The sequence below is a fragment of the Vidua macroura genome, chromosome 3 (assembly GCF_024509145.1).
Source record: "Vidua macroura isolate BioBank_ID:100142 chromosome 3, ASM2450914v1, whole genome shotgun sequence".
NCBI classification, from domain to species: Eukaryota; Metazoa; Chordata; class Aves; order Passeriformes; family Viduidae; genus Vidua; species Vidua macroura.
In genome coordinates, this window is record NC_071573.1 from 20,832,392 (window position 1) to 20,857,203 (window position 24,812).

General features: G+C 38.4%; 1 protein-coding gene across 1 annotated transcript in view; it reads right to left on the reverse strand.

Annotated features, from left to right (window-relative positions):
- The window catches only part of RBKS (ribokinase), a 72,198-nt gene that overhangs the window by 13,816 nt on the left and 33,570 nt on the right, over positions 1–24,812 (reverse strand). Inside the window, exons 5-7 of the mRNA XM_053973983.1 lie at positions 23,200–23,364; positions 17,518–17,609; positions 7,683–7,871 (exon numbers count right to left, since the gene is read on the reverse strand). Of these exons, the coding sequence (XP_053829958.1) occupies positions 7,683–7,871; positions 17,518–17,609; positions 23,200–23,364 (446 nt within the window). The remainder of the gene's footprint in view (positions 1–7,682; positions 7,872–17,517; positions 17,610–23,199; positions 23,365–24,812) is intronic.

Here is a 24,812-nt window from a genome sequence, read left to right on the forward strand (position 1 = left end):
TTCCATCTGGAAAGAAACTGTACAGGACTGTAGGCTCTCTTCCACTTAGAGTCAGGAATGGAAAGGGATTTAATTAGATGCTCCATGGTTGAGAAAAGGACTAGAGCAAAGCCTGGGTGGTCCATGGAATCTTCCACTGGAAAACAAGACAGCAAATTGTTCTGTACAAGCTTGCTTCTGTTTGCTCATTTTGTTTACATTGTTTGTTCTTACAGATTAAAATAGACAGTTACTAGGCAGATAAACAGTGCTTCCTTCCACGACAACGTTGTCCAAAAGTTAAGAGAGTAGCATGGGACAATATATGCCTGGGCTTAATTTTTGGCTGCATCACTCCAACTCCCTATATAACTTGGAGCAGAACATTTTTAGCCTGTGCTTCAGTGCACCCAGTTGTTAACATTTTTGATCCAATTTGTACAAGGGGGATAATATAGCTTTCTGCTCCCCAAGGGGAAAGAGGGTGCATCCAGCTTGCTCCACATTTTCTCAGTTGACTGCCAATGCAGAGGGATGCCACTCTTGCAATCCCTCTTGTCACTAGATACCTGAATACCCTTAGGCCACTGACCAAGCCTTAACAAACTGAAGTGTCTTCAGAAGGCCTGAATCAGAAGCAGAAACTCATGAGGAACTAAGCAAGTCCCATCTAGACTTAACTGTGAGTCAACTCACATGCAGTCATTTCAGTCATGTGCCCTTTCACAGTTCAGCTGAACTTCAGAACATAATAGATGCAGCTTTATTTAGACTTACAGTGCTGATCACTGATTGGAGTGCCTGGCAGATTAACTTATTCCTCATGGTTTTTCTGTTCCAAAATTCAATGGATTCCATATTTGTAAAAAAGGGAACGCAGAAGGCTAAGTCAGAAAGTGGGCTATGACTGGAACTAAACTTATTTATTAACCTATTTGGGTTGCATGTTAAAGAAAGGAAGCTATTATGGTGTCGTTTTGTGGGATGTTAATGGGAGCTCTGAGCATAATTACTCTGTGTTTTGGTGTGTCTGAATAAACTCCACTGATAAATAAGATTTTTGCTCAGTAGTAACATCTCTTTCCCTGAACATGAAAGGGAAGATGAGAAAAAAAAAGAACTGAAAAAGAAAAAAGAGAAGAAAAGAAAACAAAAAAGAAGAATAAAAAGGAAAAGGAAAATGAAAAGGAAAAAGAAAAAAAAATATAAAATAACAAGGAAAAAGAAAAAGGGGAAAAAGGATACTTTTTAGGGTGAAGGAAAAAAGAAAATAGAAAACCACAAAGGTTTACTCCTTGCTACATCCTTGGGTAGGAAACGGTTAAACAGTTAGCATTTTTCTTTTCTTAGCAAGTCAGAGAACTGTACATCAGACACATTGTCTGCCAAATGCTTCATTTACTACCAGCTGCATTTTTACTTTGTTGAGAGATAACTGAAATAAAATCACTGTTCTTTGTGCAAACGACATGCTAAATAATGTACGGCTACAAGATTATTAAATAGCAAAGGCATTTGATAATATTAGAGTCAACCACAAGTCCCACTTCTGCTGATGCAAAGAATTTTGAGTAATTAGTCATTGCACAGAGTGTTGTATTTATATCCCCTTGAGCCTCAGACGTTAGGCCACAAAGTCAGGAGACAAAGAATTGCTGTTATTAGGAGGACTGTTTTGGATTTATTTATATTCTAAGGCTCTATTTCAGTGTCCACTTCACTCCTCTGGCTCAGGCTTACTCCAAACCAGAAGATACAGCTAAGTCAGAGAATTTTAGTGTAAACCATATTTTTACAGACATGACCTCTCCACTTCAAGCAGAAGCACTTCAATGAGTTTGCAAAGCCCCCAAAGAAGCACAAGTGGCCTGAGGTTATATGAAAAGCCTGGGAAAAAGGCCTCCCAGGTTCTGTTCTGATCTCTAACAGACTTCTCATGGCTTATATACAACACATTAATAGCAGCTCCAATTTATGGACAGATAAATTGGGATACAAAGAAGACATGTAACTCTTCCAAGGATTTACAGCAAGTCTTTTGCAGTGCCCTGGAACTCTTAATCAGTCCTTTGTTAAAACTGCTAAACCACACTGCCTTCTTTAGACCACAATTGCTGCACAGGCCTGAATACTGTGGCATATCTAAAATTATACAGTTATACACTTATATGAGGCTTTATTAAAATAAGGGTTGTGTAACATCTTCAGAGTTCAATACAAAGCTGCCTAGTGAGCAATCTACTGTTTAAAGACAGCCTTCATAATTCTCCTAATAGAAGAGACAGATTTAATAAATTGTATCAAGAAATCTGAGGGAAACAACAGGATTTGAACAAAAACATCTTATGAGAATTCATATTGTAGCAATGAGCCTTTCTTTTGCAGAACTGACATGAAAAAATAATGGTAACATTTTTGATTATGACGAATAGTATGTATCACATCTCTGAGATTACTGAACAGAAAAGGACTACATAGAATAAATCATATGCTTATGTCACATTTCAGGCAGAGTAGATTAAATGTTGAATTTTATCCCTTCTCCTAAATGATTTTCATGTTTACAAGCATGGCACTTCAACCTGTAAGCTTCTCTTAGCAGGTTGTGCAATCTCTGTATCCAAAAAGCACAACCAGGCAGGGAAAATGCTGGTAATATAAGAAATTGCATGGTAAATGTAATGGTTGTGCTTAGAAATACTGCAAAGTTAAACATTCTAGGTCCTCCATGACATTTAAAAGAGGGACCATTGACTTGCTGTGATTACTAGGGGCACCATTGTGAAAAGTGATTCCAGATTTTCATTTAAATATTGTTTGCCCAAGTACATATTTGCCTTTAAAGAAAATACATCTATGCCTAAGCCAGAGATAGAGATGCCCGATCTCCTGGCTGTGAGTGTGCTAATGCAGGACTTTTTCCACACAACAGTGATATGTGTAAACCTAGAGGTCAACTGATGAAGAGATCCTAAATATAGCAACCATACTATGCATTTAGAAGACCAGATGAGTCAAAAATTAGGAAGTCACCCTAACTGGTGCAAGTATATATTCGTCATCTTGATCCAGGTTGGGTTCTGGTGCAAACTGGAGATTCTAAAAACTAACTCTAGATGACCTCCTCCCCAAAGTGATCTTTGTGCTGTAACCTAGAAATGGGGGTCCAACAGAGAGGCAGCCCCAGCTTACTTAGAGAGCCCCCCATTTTCCACTAATGCTGCTGCACAGGAGAGATCCTGCCAGTGCCAGCTCTCCAATTCGAGTCATGTACCCTAGACGGGACACCCCAGTTGCAACTGCAAGGAGCAACCAAAGAGCAAATCCCAGAGCCAGCAGACACGTTCCAGCCTGCCATAGCCACTGACCCCACCTCCAGAGGAGGCCTGGCATGGCTCTGAAGCCCAGATCCTGAGTAACCTGGAGCTCCAGACAGCCTGAATGCCCCCCTGAAGTCCACCTGCACATACTAAGCCTCAGGCAGGCCTCTGGCAGTACCTCAAGGACTTGACTTGGTTCCCAGCTGTCACTTGAACTGCTCAGCTCCATACTATCCCATAGTGCTTTTTTTCAAAATGGAAGGGAACTAATCTCACTGCTGGCCATATTCCAGCTTTGAGTAATTACATTCTTCTGACAAATTTTCCTTGGCAGTTTCAATGGAATATAATTAGTAAAAGTAAATAGATGTAAATAGTGCTGTAAATTACACTTTGCATGATTGTCAGAAGCAGAGGGGGAGAGCAAGGGTGAAAGGGCAAAAAGAGCAGAGCTTCATTCTCCAGTATGGATGATGTGGCCTTCTATCTCAATAGAGCACATATGTCTCTGCCAAGACGGCTTGTTCAGGGCTACTGCAGCAGCAGATGTCGAAATCCAGGATCATCGTGTGGTTCATCACACAGATCATCCCCTTCACCTCAAGTACAGCTCTGACATGATGGAGTTTGGTCATGTCCCACAGATGTTTGTGAGCAGCTGCTGTGCTCCACCTCAGCTGTGCTCCTGCTTCAGCAGCAGGCAAACTGCTTCTCACATACACAACTGCAAAATGTGTGTATATGATATTATTATTTTCTATGAAATGCTTACCAGATTTGTGAGTGATTTGTGAAACCTTCTGCTACCAACAGAAGTGTCATATAAATGGAATTACATAATTGTCCTTCACAGCTATTTTAATGTAGCTTCATGTACTAGTTTCACCTAGAGTGGAAATAGCTTCTTCCAAAAATAAAGTAAATGCGTATATTTAACTTAATATAGTCAAATAAATTTAAAAGCAACTATTTAAAGTAATGAAAATAGAATATAATATATACCTATATTAGTACTTTATTATGTGTCAAATGTCTCATGTACATCAACTGTTTCAAATACAAATTGATATACGGTGGGCTTAATCAGATATTTCTGTCATAGAGAAAGTTGGAGGATGATTTTTCAATAATTCACTTATTTTTATTTTTATTCAAAATTTGCATACAGAAAGTGGATAGCAGGAACTAGTAAAATGAAAGGAAAGTTAATTTTCGTAACAAAAGCTTATTGCACTATTTGGCTATAATAGGAGGAACAGATGTTTCAGCTTTACAATACCATGTCTTGCAAAACTTCCCTCTGAACAACTATTCGTGCTCTACATGTTTTGGACTGTGTATGGAGAGCTCTGCTAACAGTCATAAGAAGCATTGCATACATTACTAAAGCCCACACTAAGATAATTAGTGCTAAAAAAAAGAATCAACAAGCCTTTTTTCCCTCTTTATAGTATTGATTTAGTGTGGGTGAAAAACGCCAGATTTTCAATCTTGAAGATTCATGTTCCACCACAGAGTGGGAGATGGAGCCAGCTTTTCCCAGTGTTCTGCCAATAAACACTTAGATTAACCACCTCAAAAGTAGAGAGGAAGAGCCAGGCTCTACAGCCTATCAACCCTTAGTGTCTCTGATGAACCTGTGAACATGGACAGTGGGGAGCACACAAACTAGGACAAGGAACTCAAATTCTTAATCTTTGTGGCTGTACCTACCCAAGTATTTTGTTGTTCAAAAATTTCTAAAATTGCTGTGGACAACAGAAATTACCAGGGGTCAGTACTGAAGTTGCAGTGCTGCAGAGAGGACTCTGGGCAGTGGTAGCAGCCATGGAAAATTTCTGCAGTAAAAGGGGACTTTGAAGATAATTTTGTATCTTGCATGTGTATCTTCTAAATGGCAAACTCTGGTTTTTAGTAAGGACTCTGTAGTCTTTTGCAAATTCTGTGATAGGGTACACATGTCATTTAACTCTGTCTGGCAGTAACTTTACCTTCTGCAGACCTAAACAGTATCAATACAGATACATGCACATAACCCAATGTGATTGTGCCCAGTCCCTCGAGATGCTGAAGTCAGAGCAGTTTAAAGTAGCAACTTTTTTTTAGTATCAAACGGCAGGCTAAGAGCATACACATGAGCAACTCTGAATACCCTGTGGGTAGGTGGCTACTTGGTAAACCACCTTACAAGTTTGATCCTTCCCCTGGGGAAGAATCTACTGTGGACATGCCTTGAAGAAAGTAACATGTCCTACTAGAATGTTTAATGCTTATTTTAATAAGAGAGCAATCCAGGTTAGTTGAGGATGACATTATTTTCTTAATGTGTGTAAGGGTTGCTTTAAAACCACTTGCTTTCAGGCAAAGTGATAATCAGGCTAAGCACTGTAAGACTTTTATAATGGAAGGCCAACACATATTTTTTCATTCAGGCTGCAAGAATAAACCAAGCACAGCTGTTTTACTGAAAACTACCCACTGGTATTTAAGTAGATTAACAAAATTAACTGTGAAAATCCTCTGCTATGTGGAAGCCAAATAACCTGTTGGCCACAAGGAGGCAGGGCAAGGATTTAGTAAATTAAAAGAAACTGTTTTTATTTAAAATAAAAAGATTTTTTTTTAAAAAAGAAGTGCATTACATTCGTTCAGACATGAAACTCCGAACTGCTAGGCAAGATAAAAAGCATTTTTCATCCACAGTGTGTGGTTTCAGTATTGCTGTTTTATTCCAAGAGCAGCAAATCTTTATCTTTAAGATATCAAACAATAGCTGATCTGGAAGCAATTTTCTTCTTTTGAAGAAGCAGATCACACATATTTATTCAACATCCCTTCTGTGTGCTAGAGAAGAAGCTCTAGCAGTAAGTTTTGATAGCAGCAGTGGATTTACCAACTCAGAGCAAGAAGCTGTACTGCCAGGTTCACAAGGTGTTGCTCCCAAGCTAATAAATCCTGCTTCTGGATAGCTTTGGGAGCTCTGCCTTTCACTTCCTTGGCACTTCTAATTCTGGGCTAACAGCAAGCAGAGGCAACTTGGCGTCTGTAGTGTCCTACCAAGAACCTTTTGCATGAACCAAGAACCTTAGTGATGTCTCCTTCCCCCAACTAGAAATTCAAGACATTCCAAACCCAAGGTCAAGCTTCTAAATGACAAAGCGGCAAAAGAAGAAAATAAAACCAAAGTATCTCTATTTCAGAGTTATGCAGAAAAATATTATATTGACCAATGAAACAACGCTTTCTACAGTATCAGAATATCACAGTCCAAACCTATAAGTGATCTTCTGACTGAGATGAAGTGACTTTACTCTTAGCCCTGCTACTGCATGTTACTGATCTAGGTAATTTCAACTCCCTCTGCCTCTGTTTCTTCATCCTTTAAGCAGTTGCCTTTCCTCTTTGTGAATCAGTATGAGGTCCATGAATAAAAAACATGCTACAAGAACTAGTTGTTATTAATGCAATTCAGATATGGAACGTACCAGATGGTAAAATCTCCAGGATTTTAATGAACTATTGTAACAGAACATATGTAATATGACGTTATTATAACAGGCATTTAAATGTATAGTTAGTACATATAACGTGACCTGCTCTGCTCTCAGTAACTCCACTGGAATTATTTTGGATTTATGTCAGATAATACTAGGAACACAAAATAGCCCCATATGTGCAATGTGGTAAGGTTTTCACAGCAATGATATCTTAACTGTTGCCTGTCCTGTTTTCCTCTTTTGCTGGGGGTATTGCATTTTGTGGTTTCACAGAGCATGTTTTCTGCACTTAGTTCTGAGCAGGAAGCAAAGAGGTATCCTAATGCCAAAGGTTAAAATGCGCCTGACTAAGTATCCCTTACCTAGCATCATAAAACAGTCATCATGAAACAGCAAGAACTTTTGGTTTTTTCCACTATATTCTGTAAAAATTATGTCTTTAATCACTTTATGCTAGATTTGGTAAGTAATTCATGCTTTGTCAGAAGACTCAAACATTCAGTTTCAGACTGTGAGTAGTATCTCCGTTCTCTCACAGTGCCTGAGTTCTAAACAAGATGAAGTAAATGAAAGGGCAAAGGTGAAAAACAGGACTGCAGCTCAATCCAGTGGCATCACATACTACAGTCAGAGACAGGTACTTCAGTAAAGGAGGAACATGGGGATGGCTTTAGTATGTATAATAGTTCTAGCTCATCTACAACAGAACTACAAAACTCAGGTAAATTGACATTTAATATATGAGACACTGGAAGCAAGATACCAATTTCACATCATAAATTAGCCTTTGTGCTAGTGCCCAAAGATCTGGCTGATTACTCACTGCTTTCCCCTAGTGCTTAAGCAGTCTTTTCCAAAGCAAGACAGTTAAACCACAAAAACGTACCGTAGTGTCCACAGCCCTGACCTTCCCAGCAGGAACGTGCTTTGGAATGGGTTCGTCTCCTGATATCATCATGCAGCCTTCTGCTCCAAGAGTAACAATTACGAGCTTACACCCTCTTTCTAACAGCATGCGTCCCACCTTTTCAGCATCTTCAAGGTTGCCAACTGGGATGCCCGTTAAAATTTCTGCCTGGAAAACAACCCACGCAAATGAAAATCATAATCTGACAGCATTCATTTTTGGACAACTGTTGCATTTGAAAACAGTATTTAGTATCTTTTAAAAATGTGTATTGTAGGATGATCATGAAACCACTTCCTACGCTGATATTCAGCTGTGTCTTGCTCTTTGCTTGAAATCAGTGTGTCCTTCAGGCACAGCAGACTAACAGAGAGCAGCCTAGGCAGAGAGACACAGGAGGTGTGGGTTCTGTTCTAGCTTCTATAACTTACCTGGTATACAACCCTTAGTAAAATCACACTTCTCCCACATGCCTCAGTTTTTTCATCTGTGAAATGGGCACAGTGACACAGAATCAGCAAACGCATTTTGTGGTTTAATGTGAAAAAATGCTGCAAGTCAACTTAGTCAAGATTCTTAAGGGCTATTTATCACTAAGTGAGGAACTTTTTAAACACTTTTTTAAAATTCTCAGCTAGCTAGAGGGACATCACAAGGGAAAATCTCTTCCAGGAAAAAAAAATTGCTCCTCTTTGAAGACCCTGTTCAGTTTATTATATATTTTTGGTATATAATTTTGGTATACATATTTTGGTATCTATATTTTGAGAATACCTAATATTTATCTGAAGCCCTCTTTGGACAAAGGCCCATTAAAAAATTATTATATATTTGTGTTACAGCCATGTCCATATGCCTCTATCAACTGTGCTGGCTCTGTACAAACACAGTTAAACTCTTCTTCTAATTGATGGTAGCTTAAGTAAACTTCTCCCAGCTGGATCTTAAAATTTATCTCTTCTAGTTCCACCAAACAAAGAGTAAAACTTCACCAAAATCTGCAGTGAAGACTTCAGAATCAAACAACATTTTCATCACTTCACACATTTTCTTGATGGCATTGTATTGTCAAGTATATAATGTGCTTTTTCTCTTCTTTTTGGAAGGGAAAAGAACAAGAATGAAACAGGAAGAAAAGGAAGAGAAATCATCTTTTCTCTGAAACAGTCTACTAGGCAGTTCTCCTGCATAATACTGTATGCCTTCAACTGTAAGTAAACAGACACATTACATTTTGCTGTCTTCACTAAATTTTGTCCTGCTTGCCTGAGAAAAGGGAAGCATTACTGTAGCTCGCATTACAAGGTTGCTGCTGAATCTTGAAGAATGCGGTCTGCAGCATTTTCATATAACTGCTTCACAGCAGAGCATTACTTCCACACTCCTAGGATTTACTTTCAGTGGAACTTTCTTTGGAACCTATTCAGCAGCTACTCTCCTGACCTTTGCTGCACGGGCAGCTCAGCTTCTTGGGAAACAGCTGCTGAAATATTTCGAACTACCTTCCTCTGCATGACTGAATCTTGAATTCAGCGCTCGCAGTTCTTGGTGTAACAAACTGTAAACTACAGCGATTAAACAAGCGCTCCACGGAGCGCAGGCCATGCCCGTAGTAAAGAGAGGGCGGGCAGGCAGCCGGGGACAGGAACCACCGCAGCCAGCTACGAGCGAGCCGCCCCCAGCTGTGAGTCAGCGGCCGCTGCTCGCCACTGTCATTTCCTGACTTCCAGCCTGACCCAGGCGAGAGCAGCCACCCTGGGCTCTGAAGGGCCACATCGTGCCAACACACTCCCTAGCGTTTATAGTATCACTCGCAGAGCACTTAATCGCTTCAATTTTTAAACATACATGACTAAGTCCTGCAGTCCCTACTTAGACAAATGCACAAATTATTTCAAGCGCTGTTGACCTGATCACTATGAGGCAGAGCCTGGTGTGGCAGGACTTGGTTGTTAAACTTGTGCACTGCAGGGGCAAGGCGTGGTCAACACGTACACGCAATTTAAAATTACTTTTTTTAACCACACTGATCCCAGACAAAAATATAGTGAAGTCTAAATTATAAGAAGGCAACTAAATCTGTCCAATTTTCTCTTTGGCATGCCACCGTGCTGCTCGAACTTCTCTTGCAGTATAAACTATTCCGTATAAACTATGCTTATTCAGTATAAGCATATTAAATATATTTCAGGTTAGAAAAAGGTTAGAAAAGTTTTTTCATGTAAGAATTTTTTTTTTTCAAAAAGCATCTCACAAAACCTTTTGAATGTATCTTCTTACAAGGTTTCCAGGAAACCAATTCACTAATAATGGTTTTGGAGGAACTACAGATAGGTGACATATAATATTAAAATATATATGTACACTCTATTCAAGTGTCTAAAGAGTTCGAGTCTCTTCATGAATTTTAATATCTCTGGAGCAGGAACTATGTATTCCTGTATTCAGAACACCTGGTGCCCTATGCTACAAGAATAAAAACAATTTAACACAAATCCTTGAATGAAACAGGCAAACTGAATTTTCGGAGTACTTTATGAGGGCAATAATTCTAAACATCCTACCTCTGTTGCAAAGTCTCCAGAAGGAAAGTGGATTTGGTTTTGGTAGAGTAACAGTAAATCTAATATTGGTTTATTTACCTGATATTTATACTTCTGTAAGCCCATAAGCAAGGTAAATGAAGTATTTAAATATAATATTCTTCCTAATGAAATGCACAACCTGTATGCTTAGCATTATGACAATACTCCTCTTTGTACTTCCCATGTCCCAGATGAACAGGATTTTTTGTTTAAGTAGTGAAAGAATTGTTTTGGGACAGATATTTGTAGAAATCTTTCTTTTCATCTTTACACTGCTTATACCAATAAACAAAATTATTTTGAACAGACAGTCTGTATAAAAGTAGATCTTTGGCTGCTTCAAATCACTATCATCTAACTCATCTACAACAGGATGGTACAACTAAAAAACACTAGAACAAGCTGGAAGAACCATAAAAGCAGCAGAAGCCAGACAGATTCTGTGCCAATCATTAGAAATTGCAGTAAATGTCAACTGATGTTAAATACTGTGGTGAGTTTTTAAGTTCCTCCCTTCAGCAGAATCTTATTTAAAAAACAAACTGTGGTACAATTGAGGGAAATAACTAATGGTTATGTAAAGAAAAAATTAAATAACAATACTAAAAGCCCAATGTGGACATTTGCCATCATACTGTACAAAAGAGCAGCAAATGAAGAATTTTATTTTTCTGCAGCTAGTCTCATAAAACTACTCAGTTAAATGGACTTATTAAAGCAAGACGACATTCCATACAACTGCTGTCAGAATAAACCTATGATGGATATTATATAATTAATCTACATACTATTTTCAAAATGTTGTTTGCAAGACTGGCAGAAAAATTTAACTAAAGCTTTTAATTTCATAGATATGAAGGTTCTTGGCCATAGTCTTTACTAATTTTAGTTAAGTCTCCGTCTCTCTTTAGACTGTGGAGTCTAGTCATGGTAAGCTGACACAAACCAGAAGTGCTACATAAAAGAAAATGGCCCTGCTTTTTCCTTGCCACTCCTGTCCACATGGCCCACTCTCATGTGCCAGAACAGCCATTTGTGTGGCCTGGAAGCAAACTACGATTGCAAGGCAGATCTGTGTTAAAATTAACACCACCCTGAGTCCCACATTACCCGCAAAAGTCGACCCAAAACAATTAACTTATTTCAACAGCAACAGTAATTTACACTGGCTACAACTGAGAATATTCCCAGCACAGGAGCATTTGCCAGTTGTTCTTAGCTGTGGTGCATTTGGGACAGCCACTTCAGGGAGATGTTCTGGATCCTCTGCTTGGCAGTTTCAAAACCAAATCTGCAGCATCGTATCTAGTTTTGGGAACTCCGGCACAAGTAAGACATTGACCTACCACAGCACACTGCAGTGGAAGGCCATCAAGACAGTCAGAGGACCAGAGACCAGCACATACAAGAGGAGGCTGGGAGAAGCAGGCTTGTTCAACCTTAAGAACACCTGGCTAAGGGGAAAATCGAATTGCAGTCTGGGGCAATTTAGTAGGTGGGTATAGAGAAGATGAAGCCAGAGTCTTCTTGAAGGTGCACAGGGATAAGGCTAGAGACAACAAGCACAAACTAGATCATGGGAAATTCCAATATTAGGACAAGTTTTTTCACCAACAAGGGTGATGAAACAGTGGAACACGTGCCCAGAGGTCACGCAGGCTCCAGCCTCGGGAGATTCAGAACTTGACTGGACAAAGCCCTGTGCAATCCATCCTAAACTGGACAGGCTTCACCAGGGTGTTGGACTAGTTGAACATCCAGAGGTCTGTTCCTAACTTCCACAATCCTCTGATCTTCAGCAAATATAAACTGGTGAAATAACAAGAATTATTAATTCCTTGGGGAGCAGTCTATCATTTGGACTGGGTTTTGTGCACCTAGCACAATAACAACTTAGCAAATATTCCCAGGTACTGCTGGAAGAGAATTAATACATAGTAACAGGAAAACTGTCCCAGTTTTAAGGCTAATGCATCTACAACTACATATGATAATTTTAAATACTTTTCATTTCAAATATTTAAACACAGCAAGTCAGTTGGCTACAAACTTGGCCTGTACCTTAGAAGATTTCTTTTGAGAATGACAAAACAAGAATTCAATCTCATTAATTCTAAGACATGTGAACAGTCCCCAAGAAGTAGTACAGCAGATTTAGTGTGTAAGAAATTGCAAGGTCAGGCCACAAGCCAAGCTAGTTCCAGTTGTTTCAAATTAAAAAATTTTTACATGCAGGCAGGCAGAAATACTTATCATGCTAGAATAATTAAAAACTGATTGAAATGAATTGGCCCGAAGCTATAATTTCCCTCCCAAAAGTAACATCTTTCATTTTAGACTAAATATGGGAAAATTCATAGTTTCCAGCAACTGATAAAAAGGGGTTTAGAACAAAGATGGAAATAAAATATACTGTGAATTGCTGGCAACTTCTATGTAATGGCAGAATAGTAGCTTTCCATTACTTAAAACACAAAAGGCAATTTCAAGAGATGTCCTGAAATATTTTATTTCTAAAGGACTTGTTTTTGTTTTTACTCCTAGAGAGATCAATTATATTTTCTTAAGAAAGATTATTCTTACTATTATCTCTCTATATTAACAAGCAGTATCTTAAATGTCCTTATCACAGACTACAGATAAAGTTTTATAAACTTAATATTCTCTGAATCTTGCAAAAGGTAATAGTGTATCTTGATTCTGGACATACTAACAAATATTTATTCCAAAAAATGGTCTATCCTCTGTTAATAGACAGTAACACTTAAAAAGAAACAGTAGGAATGTATCTGTTTTTCTGTGTTATTTTTATACATCTTACAGCTTTAACAAAATCAGCAATTAACGTGTACTGCTTTCTACTATTGAAGCTCCAATACTAGTATTTAATTAAATCTTTGCAAGGCCTTCTTTAGATCAGAAGTCTGATACCCATTTTGCATTAGGGAGAAAGTAGTTCCCAATTCTGCATTAAAAATAGCTTGTCAAACTTAATCATTTGCTGTAACCATTCAGGAGTTTTTCTTCTCCTGAAGGGCTCCTCAGCAGTCTTTGAACAGAGTAGCAGCTGTTCTTCAAAACGTTTAGGATCAAATTGAAATTGCTGATGTGCAATATATTTTGGTTCCTAACCTGCAGGGCTATGTAACTGTGTGCACACGCTAAGAAAGAAAAACAACACATGAACTGTATTGACATTGTGGTTATGCCTAGAGCCATCTGCAGCAAGGATTCACATAAATACATGGGGAAAAAAATGGTAAGTATTCCAAAGAGCTTGTCTGGTATAAGGTTGTCTCTTTTTCAACATTTATAGATGACTGAAAAGAACAACCATTAGTTTTCACCAGGATGACACTGGATACATTTATTTTTCATTAGAAGAATTAAGGGAATGGAGAACTAGCACATTCCTGCACAAACCTCAGGGATTAGGCTGTGCTACATCTGGGAATTAACAAACTAGTCTCAACAAGTTTGATCTTTCTGGGAAAAGATAAAACTGAACTACAGGCTAAGCAGTGAAAGAACTGATAACCTTGCAAGATTTGTTCTGACTTTTTTGTTCGTGAACCACATAAAAAGAAAGTCATGTCAGACATAAAACCCCCTGTTATTGCAACAAGCAAGAGTGAAAAGAAAAGCTTGTGAAGAGCCTTCTAGACAAACTAATGGTAGATAATTCATTGATAGTGTAATTTTGTTTGCTTCTCTCTAGCACGTAAATCCGTAAGAACAAGCTGTGCTGTTATACCAGATACTGCATGTGATTTCATTAAATCCTAAAGCATTTAATAAAGAATGGAACATAAATTGTTGATGTTGTATTTGATATTTGCATCTTTGAGAGCCAACATCCCATGGCTGACACTATAGCTGGCATCTTTGAACTTTGTTCTGTGACAAAGGCGTTGCAGATCAAGACCCTGACCTTTACAGCTGTAAATAACAGAAACTTCTGACTCAGTAATAATTCAGCTAAACACAAGGACCATCCCCTTTTTCTCATATTTGATAATATAAACACTCCACACAGTCTATGAGATGTCTTAAACTATATGGCAGCCAACATAATTTTCTGTTACAAATATACTGTTCACATATTATTCGCAAACCACAGGATTTCATAATTTAAAAGTATTTTTTGGTGAACAAGGAGGAGAGGGATATTATGATGAAATTGTGATAAATATTTGCAAATATAAATTAATAAGAAAGGCAAACCAAGCAATAAAAAAAATCTGTGTAAAGTTAATTTTGTCTTAGAGCACACATCTGTATTTAAAAGAATGTTTTCGAAGCAGTTGAACTGGACAGCTCTAAAGAATTCACCTTCAAACCCAAGGTGGTTTATTAACTATTTAAACGACTTAGTAAAGATAAAGCAGAAATACACTTTTTTTTTCCCTTGAAGTAGCTAAAAATACCAGATAACAAAAAAAAAAAGGATTCCAGAAGGGGTAGAGCTGGAACATAAATAGGATTTTGGCTAGAAGGAAGACATTTGAGACTTAGAAATACCGAGTAGGAGAGGCAATGGAGCTGGAACAGAACAACTCAGGAAGGCAGTTGTAAGCAGGACATTCAATAAATTTGGCCATAGAGAATAATAATTTTTTTAAATCCAAGAGAATCACCACAGTGGCTTAGAGAAAATGTCTATCGCATCCAAATGCTATTTTCTAACTGTAATTGCCAGTAAATACAGAGGGAAATTTAAATAAAATAGGATAAAAAGATCTTTTCCCAGTCTATGTTCAGGATCACCAAAGTCTTAGGTACTCCTTGATTTAAGATGATGATGGAAATGCATATGTAGTTGGTTGAATGCATAAAATTAAAAAAAAAACTAGAATTATTTTTAAGATTTGTAGAATTAACTTGTTGCTTTTAAGTGCCATGCAGAGATGTGACTGCTAACCTTTATTTAGGTATGTAAACATTTGTCTGTATATCAAACTTCTCAAGTATACTCATTACAGAGATCTGAAATTAAAGAAAGTCATGAAAGATAACAGAAAACAGATGGTATATGAACATACAACAATTACTAAAAAGACTACTTTCAAACTTGTGACATAAGAAAAACAAATGCTTGATTTTTCCTTTTTTTCTCAGCAACAAGAAAGGAACAATGGCAATAGTTCATCCCTAAAAATCAATTCAATACAAATCAGACACACAGAGAGAATGAAATCAAACAAAATTGAATATTACATTTGTGCTAACATAATTGATTTCATTGCAAAGTTTCAAAAGGTTGTTTCTAAAAACAAAGGTATTTATGAGCCATTGTTGTTCTCAGAATATGCTGTACACTTGGATTTATGCTGCCATGATATGGCTGGAAGGAACTCCCATATGTCTAGCATTTCCATAAATTCAGAAAAGATGAGCCTCCTCAACAGTAGAGCACATATTTCTGTGCCTGACCTTGCATCCAGTGATCCTAGCTATCTTCACATTGTAATTACTTTCTAAAAGAAAACAGCTGAAAAGAATGCAAACTGTACCCCCAGCTCTGCAGGGAAAGGTAGATGAGTGAGCAGGGATCTATTATAATTATACACCTGTATTTCTTGTTCTCTAAATAGAAGTAATTTTCTTTTCTCCATGTGGTGGCAATAATAATACCCCTGGATCCAACAAGCTACACTTGTAAAGAATGCCTCTTTCAAGACTGTCCCCTAGCAATAAAATACAACAAAAGGAAAACTCTGACAGGTGTGATGCAAAGAGAGAAACGTCAGGAATCAACAAGTAAAGAAAACCAAAGTTTTGTTTCTAACATATGAGGGATAAGTATTTGCAGGGGGAAAAAATTAATAAGTGGCATTATGACAAAAGGAAACAACAGATGATAGTTACTTAATAGTGGGAGAGTATGGATTTTCTCAGCCCAAAATGTGAGCCATTGCACCATTTAGCCAATCCAGAGGCATAGTCCAAGCATAAGAGCTTTCTGATAGCATTAAGAAAACATGATACTGATGTTCTGAGAGTCCCCTGAACAAGAATTAATACTTTGCCTTAGCATTCTCTTCATCACATAGAATTCAACTCTGATGTCTGTTGGGCAGTGTCTGAGCCACAACTTGTATCATTGTCAGTTATCCTGGAAACTCTGGCTTCCAGAGACCTGAAGAGCCATAGCATCTCCCACCTTGCTATTTTGCTAATTCTTGAATTCTCCGGAGTATGTGAACTTGGCAGACCCATAATGAAACATCCCAGAATAAAATTTAGATGTCCTTCTGGGTTAATTAGGCTGACCCTTAAATGCTAGAAGACTCATGGACTGAGACAACTTCCAATATAGTTTGTGATGGGGTTTAACAGAAATTTCAAAAGAGGGTAACTGAGTCTTCAAAAGTTTACACTGACAGACATTGTCATCAGACAAAAAGCACTACCAGTAAGCCAGGGCCATGCTCTCTCTTAGCTCTTCCCTCTCCTCTCCACCCAAAAGGATCATGTTCATTGCAGAAATCATGTTTCTTAGAGATAACTTTAATTCTGACCAAGGCATGGTTCCTATCCCATAGGTTACTTTTCCCACATTCCTGTTTATATAAAGAGACGGTGAGGGGAAGGAACACAGCATGCCTAATTCTAATAAGTAGCAAATTTAAACAAAAGTCTTATGAGATGAGGTTAATTTGTCTCTTGTGACAAAACCAATTTCCTTTGGGAGAAATAACACTTGAATTAGAAAAGAGAGGAAAAGGGGGGCTGGGGGGAAGAAAAAAGCAAAATATACAGCTGAAGGCCAGAGAAGATTCACTGAAAACAGATCTGACAGGAAGAGGCATATGAAGCTACTATTTACCATCAAGTGCAGCAAGCGTGCATCACCTCCTAGCAACAGAGTTTAAAACTGTCAGAACACTATGGCTAATGCATTCCTGCTAATCATATCAAGGGATCACAGAACAAGGACAAGGAACTATTTTAATATTTACCACTCAGTGATAACATTTAACAAGTGTCCTTTTATGGATGCATTTTGCTGATCTACTTGTAAAGAAGGCTGGACCCAACTTTCCTGCTGCAAACAGCTAATTTAATTTCGAGTGCAAGATAAACTTATTTTAGAATACTCCTCTTTGTTGGTTAGGTCAGGTAAGAGGAGCATGGCTCAATTTTCCTGCTCCCTGTGCTGTATTTCTGAGATATCCTGAAATTTTCCTGCTTAAGACTCCTTCTTTAACATGACATATGACCATTACCTCAGTTTCATTGCAGCAGAAGATATCAGAATAGGTATAAAACTGTGGATCTAGGTCAGCAAGGGCTGGAGCTGGATTAAACAACGTCTTTACTGGAAAAAAAAAAAGAAGGAAAAAGAAAATCTAAATCTGGAGTGTCTTAGGTTCATAAACCATCACTTGGAATACCATTGTGTTTCAATCACAGACCCCAATATTTATTATTAACACACAAATTACTCTGCATCCTCCTCTTATACAAATGCTAAAAGTTTTGTTTAATTTATGTGCAGGCACCTGTCACGATGGGAACATGATAGAAGAGTAACAGAAAAAAAACCCCAAGAAATTATTAATTTTTTTAAAAAGGAGAAAATACTTAGACATTAATGCAATTTGTTTAACTGATGATGCTTCTTCCATTATATTAATAAGTTTTACAAGAACTGATTTAGTTCTAGAATTTTTCACTGTCATTATCTGAGTTCTGTACATGAAGAATCACGAGTTATGGAGTAATGAAGGGCATGTCCAGACAAGGAGTTAAATATGCTTCTGAATGTGTTACCTAACTTGTTCAAAATACCACATTATAAAACTGTAGTGTAGACAAGGCACTGCATATTTTTAGTATGCTATCTGGCAGAGCTAGACCTAAACTTAACATGTGGTAGAATATGTTAGTTAACCTAACTTTAAACGGTAGTAGCCTAAGGCCCCTTGTAGCAGCAGCAAAGGTTTGTCATGAGGACAGTGTGACTTACTCATTATTAACATAGGAAGTCTGCAGCCTTGTTTTTTCACTTTGCCAATTCCATGATTAATACTTGTGTTTTATCCACAAGGCCATAATTTTTAAATAAAGCACACACTCTTACTTCAGAAATATTCCTTAAAGTCAGTGATCAAATCTTCCAATCTGGATAAACACATTTAGACTGTAAGCTATAGCATGTAATAGTCAGACACCCTGAACATCTCTGAATCCCAGTTAATGCCTAACAGACAAAGATGCACAGAGACTTCTGAAATCTGAGTACCAAGAAGTTTAGGTGATTGACACTTAGAAAGTTTTAGCCTTTGACTGTACAAATTTATCATGCCTTTCTACCTGCCTCATTAAAAACACTATTAAAGTGACAAAGAATTTTACTCAGAAGTCATAAAATGCCAGGATTAGGAATTCCAATGAAATCTTAATTTGACTCCCTTAAATTATTACAATACAGTATGTATTATAATAAACTCTTTAATTATATGATCACATACCACTGAAAAACAGCATGTGATCACATAATTAAAGACTACAACAAAATACATATGCAGAAAGGAGACAAATTAAGGTTTCACAGGCAATCTTAACTCTTGCATTTCCTATTTTCTTAGCTGCAACACTATTGAAGTTTTCTTAAACATAAAACTTTCAGTTATACTTTCCTAAGTAAAACAAACAAGCAGCACATACTGGAAAACAAACTGTCATGTGGTATCACACTGACATATGCATGGGTCAGGAACAGCACTGGAAGTGCTCCAACTTGGGTTTTAAGTAATACAGACAGGTCATGAGCATAATGTAATACACTACTATTAATTTTCTCCCATATTTATTATCTGCTGAGCAGGGTGGGGGAGATAGAGGAACCCTAAGATCCTCTTTTCAGGTTGTGAAGAAGAACATGGCTTTTGAACAGGATAATCTGTTTGGCCCTCCTGAGGAACTTATTTTCTGCTGAAATTTTTTCCCAGAATCACAGAATCATAGAATGGCCTGGGTTAGATGGCCATTTCCCCTTGTCCTGTCACTATATGCTTTGTAAAAAGTTTGTCTCCAACTTTCTTGTACGGTCCATTTAGCTATCGGAAGGCTGCAATTAGGCCACCACTTTTCCAGGCTGAACAAACAGCGTTTCCTCACAGGAGAGGTGCTCCATCCTTCTGATCATCTTGGTGACCTCCTCTGGACTCTGTCCAGCAGGTCCATGTCTCTCTTCTGCTGGGCCCCCAGAGCTGGATGCAGGGTTCCAGGTGGGGTCTCAGCAGAGCAGAGGGGCAGAATCCCCTCCCTGGCCCTGCTGCCCACACTGCTTTGAATGCAGCCCAGGACACGTTTGTCTCACTGGGCTGTGAGTGCACATTCCCAGCTCATGTCCAGCCTTTCACCCAGCAGCACCCCCAAGTCCTTGCCCCAGGGCTGCTCTTGATCATCCGCCAGCCTGTGCTGATGCCAGGGTTGCTCCATCCAGGTGCAACACCTTGTACTTGGTTTTGCTAAAACTCATGAGATTCCCACAGGACTACTCCTCAAGCTTGTCACTTCTCTCCTTTTGCCAAGATCTCTTTTCAATGAGTTTTTATCCTTTATGCCTCCTTGCGTAGGAACTATGCAATTATAACCTTTTTCACTCAAGTTTCACCACATCATATCTCTTTATGGCCCACAATTCCTATTCCCACTTCCAGTGTCCACAGCCTGCTCCCTGACTCTACCTCCATCTTCCAATCTCTATTCAACAAATCCTGATCTCTGTTCCAATTTTGTTCCTTTTTCAGCTTCTCCTTTCTTTCTTCCTTCTTCTGCCACCCCCAAAAATCAAGTAAATCTCTCCTACGTTTCCTTTGTCTGAAATCATCTCTCTATCACCAGCATTCCCATCTAGCTTTGTCTCTTCTGTATTGAAATTGAGCAAGCTCCTGCTCTGTGTTTCCTGGGCCTATAACAGATCCTTAACAGTATAATATAAGTTGCCTAAAACCAGATTCAGGAATTACACTGGAAGTCATGCTGCCCAAATGGACAAGTGCTTGTATGGGCAGATGCTCAGGGGAAGCTAGCTGTGAAGCTCTTAACAATTTTCTGATGTCTCTGTGAAAGATACTTATTTTCCAGAGGTCGTTAATACAGTTAAAATCAGACAGGTTTCCATACTGTTGTGAAGGCTTATCTTTAAAAGAAAGTTCCCTTGCTATCAAGTCTTAAGTAAATTTTAAGGTAACTGATCTTCATAATTCAAAAGCTAGGGTAGGGTGGGAGGCATTTTCCATTGCATGGTTTCTGTGACCACAGTGCTTTGGCAGAAATCACAAAGAGTTTAACCACAAACAGCTGTTATGAAAAATTGTAGCCCAAGACTAAAAGCTTGAAGCATCCAAAAAATAGATCTGTTTCTTGCAAGTGACATAGAACCTTTAACTGAGGGTGCTTCCAGATCATTTTTCACTACAGTATTAATATGCTTGGCATTATCAGCCATCTTTTATGGAGTCTGTCATTAGAGAAATCCAAAACCAGACTTTTGGAGGCAGCAGCAGCTTCTCACCATTGACCACTAACAACCTTTAATTGTCCAGTCAGATTTCCACTACAGTTTATACCTACTTCATATAGTTGTTCACAACCAACCCTCCCTTCCTTCCTTCCTTCCTTCCTTCCTTCCTTCCTTCCTTCCTTCCTTCCTTCCTTCCTTCCTTCCTTCCTTCCTTCCTTCCTTCCTTCCTTCCTTCCTTCCTTCCTTCCTTCCTTCCTTCCTTCCTTCCTTCCTTCCTTCCTTCCTTCCTTTCCTTCCTTTCCTTCCTTTCCTTCCTTTCCTTCCTTTCCTTCCTTTCCTTCCTTTCCTCCCCCCTTCCCTTCCCTTCCCTTCCCTTCCCTTCCCTTCCCTTCCCTTCCCTTCCCTTCCCTTCCCTTCCCTTCCCTTCCCTTCCCTTCCCTTCCCTTCCCTTCCCTTCCCTTCCCTTCCCTTCCCTTCCCTTCCCTTCCCTTCCCTTCCCTTCCCTTCCCTTCCCTTCCCTTCCCTTCCCTTCCCTTCCCTTCCCTTCCCTTCCCTTCCCTTCCCTTCCCTTCCATTGTTACAAGAATAATGAATAATCAGTGCCACAATGAGAGGATGTCATGACATGTACATGACATGATGAGATGTCCCCCTCCAGCTTAGAGATCCAGATGACCTTCACTGAAGAGAAGCAAAGAGTTCTTGCCTGTTCCTCCATATTCCTTCTCTCTTTTGATTATTTCTTTCAGTAAGAATGAAGAAAAACAAGCAAAAAACCCTAATTCAAACAGAGGTTTAAGGCATCTGGGTATGCATCTGTTTTACACAAAAATAGTCAAGTGAACGTTCTAACATGAAGTGCTACATAATACATGAGGGTATTGCAAGCTAAAAGAAGAGAAATTGCATTAACAATTTACTGTTGGCTACAGATAGGTTTTTACAGTGCTACAAACTCAGCTGTTTACTTACATGTGATGGCACATGACATTTGAACATGTGTAGCCTATTGTTTTAAAGCAGAAGCAACCAAACTTCCCTGACAGAAGAGCTGCACAATAACACACTGACAGCACAGAACTACAGCTGGCCCATAGTTAAGTACTATCTTTTCATGATATATTGTGCTGTCTACAGTTGCTAAGTGATTGCATGTCTGTTCTGTGTATCAGGTTTGAATTTTTCTCAATTGCTTTTAAAAAATCTTGTCTTTTCTTCTGTCACAGGCTGGCATCTTACCATAGGAGGGTGACAAAAGTGTGAAGCATCTTGCCAAAACTGTTCATAGAGTTAGAAATGGACAAAATAAGTCATGGATATTGATTAACAATTCAACTAGAGTCCATTAACCAGTAGATTAAAAATGCTGTTATCCATTTTCATAAAATGTAATGACAAAAATATATTACAACAGGTGCACAACAGGTCATGGTGCAGAAGGTGAACTGGAGAGCCTACAATTCCAGTGTGCCATGATCTACTGGAGCTAGCCTGGGCCCAGCTTCAAGAAAACAGTAAGTTCTGATCCCAGTTGCATCCCTGATCTGCTGCATGACTGACTATGCTATGAACTGTCTCCTCCCAGTAGGATCTTCTGGATAGAAGGGAAAAACATTTTTTAAATCTCATATAGATGCCTCTCTTGCATAATTATTTACTTAGTGTTCAAATAGTGTGGTAACCGTGCTTGAGTAACTGAAAGCATTACAAGCACTTAAACAACAAAAACGTTATGTTGGTAATAAAACCCCATCCTGTTCCAGCAAAATATCAGCTTTCATCTACATATATGCTACACTGAAGGAACAATGCCCTACATTTAAAAGTACAGTACAGAAACAATTTTCTAATAATTTCACAGACCATGACTGTGTCTATGCAATGGCATCATGCCCAGTCACACAAGAATTTTGATTAGGAAGAAAAAGTTGGGTTTTTTTTATTTTAAGGATGTCAACTACTATACAAAAAAACACAGCCATACCTACTGCTATGCTGTGAGAGCAAGGGCATAAGTCTGGTTTTGAAGTAATTTCATTCACTTTCCTGTGTGGGGAACTGTACTGACTTGCAGTCATTATGCCTGTTCCGCTCTGGAATCATAGCAGAGTCAGGCCCATAGCTCCTGACCTATCAACATTACACTGTATTTAGTCACAGCACGAAAACAGAAGGAAAGGCAGCACCCGACATATACAGGGAGATTATAAGGGTATGAGTTGATTTGCTATCCAAGGTAAACACTGCAAAATTTTTTAAGCTAATTCAGTTCTCATTAGCATAGCATGAATTTGTTGGCTATTGTTTCAATTCTAAATAAAACTAATATGACAGAAACCAGAATTAACTACATGATCTTTATTTAGAAAGCACGATAAAGAGTATTTTTCATGTAGCACAAATGAAAGAAAGAGAATGGCTTCTGTTAAATTACCTCCACTGGCACGTGCCATTTTCAGAGCTTCAAGAGAAACAGCAGGGGTTATTTCTAGCTGGCAAACAACCACTTTGGCATTACAGATGACATCAGAAGCCCTCTTCAGGTCTTCAAAATTTAAAAGCAGGTTGGCTCCTTGGACTATGACAATAACATTCTGTCCTAAAGAGAAGATATTGTGTTTTTTTACTTTGACAATATAGTATGTAAAACAATTCCTTGCACTTTTTACAGTATATTTCGGGTGAATATTTAAATTTACTTCCCAAAAAACCCATTAAAATGGTATGCATTGCTGACATTTTCAAATACACAAATATTTCAGAGGATAATAAAAAAGATTGATGTACTAATGAACTAACACTGCACAATAAACACAATATAAATTCTTTCGGGGAAAATCGTATATGGGCATTCCCCAGTTTATTTTGGTGTCTTCTGTGAACTCTAAAGAAGCACCGCACTAATCACAGTGGAGATGGTGGATACATGCTGAGGGTGATATTTGCATCTTCCTAAAATATTCCAGTAGCATTTGGAAGAGAAAAGCATCAATGTGATTACTGAATTCATATACCAAAAATGGCATAAAAATTTTAATTTTCCCATCAGCTGGGAACAAAAAGTATTTCACAAAGCTAAGAAAATTATGCATGTTCTTTGGATTTCAGAGAAGCAGGCTTGCACCATTTACCCGAGACGTTTCAAGTTAGGGCTCCTAATCATCATGAAAACCAGAACCAGCTTGTCACCAAAGCCCAGAAAGGTGATGCCTGTGTCTTAGAAAAGTTTTATCAGAAGTGAGTAAAGAAGATGGGCAACAGCTTCTTCTGCTCTTAGAGGTGGCCAGAGGAATGGTCTAAACAAAGCTGTGCGTATGGAAGCACGGCAGTGTCTCAAAGCACATCTAAGATCCTTTTTATTCTTGTAGTTTGTTTTACAGTTAGGCGAGGTTCATTTACGTGGGTTCCAAATATTCTTTTGTTTTTCTTCAGACACACAAATCACCTTCTTTTATTGCAATTTCTTTCTTTTTTTAATCTCTATTACAACACTTAGAGACCTTCAGGCATGGGTGCCTTCAAATTAAAATTTGTTATTAATCACTCAGGTATTAACTTCAATAAGTCACTTGTTCCTTGATTTACAGGCTCAGCCCGCCCCCGCTGAAGATTCCTTTAAGGACTGCCAATCATTAAAGGCTACCAATTCTGTAATGAACTGAATTACTTTGAAAATAAATATTTATGTTTTTACATACATTATTTTTGTTGAATGTGACTTCAAAGTCTTTTGACTAAGAACGTGCAAAGTTCCTCTCCCTAAATACATTCCAAAAAGAAAGCAGGACAATGGAAAGAATAATATAGTGATCTCAGAGGGAGGGACCCAAGCTTTCCAAAGCAATTCTACTGTCAATGGTTTGGTACAGAACAGCTGCATATGAAAAGCAAAACCTCAGCACTTAAAAGCCAACGCCCTGCTTTTCAACAGACAATGATGGGCATCTTGGATAAAAAAAACAAAAGAAAACAAAACAAAAAACCTTCTGCAACACGTAAATGTTACCAAAGATATCTGAATCCTGTTGGGGAAATATTCAAAGGGAA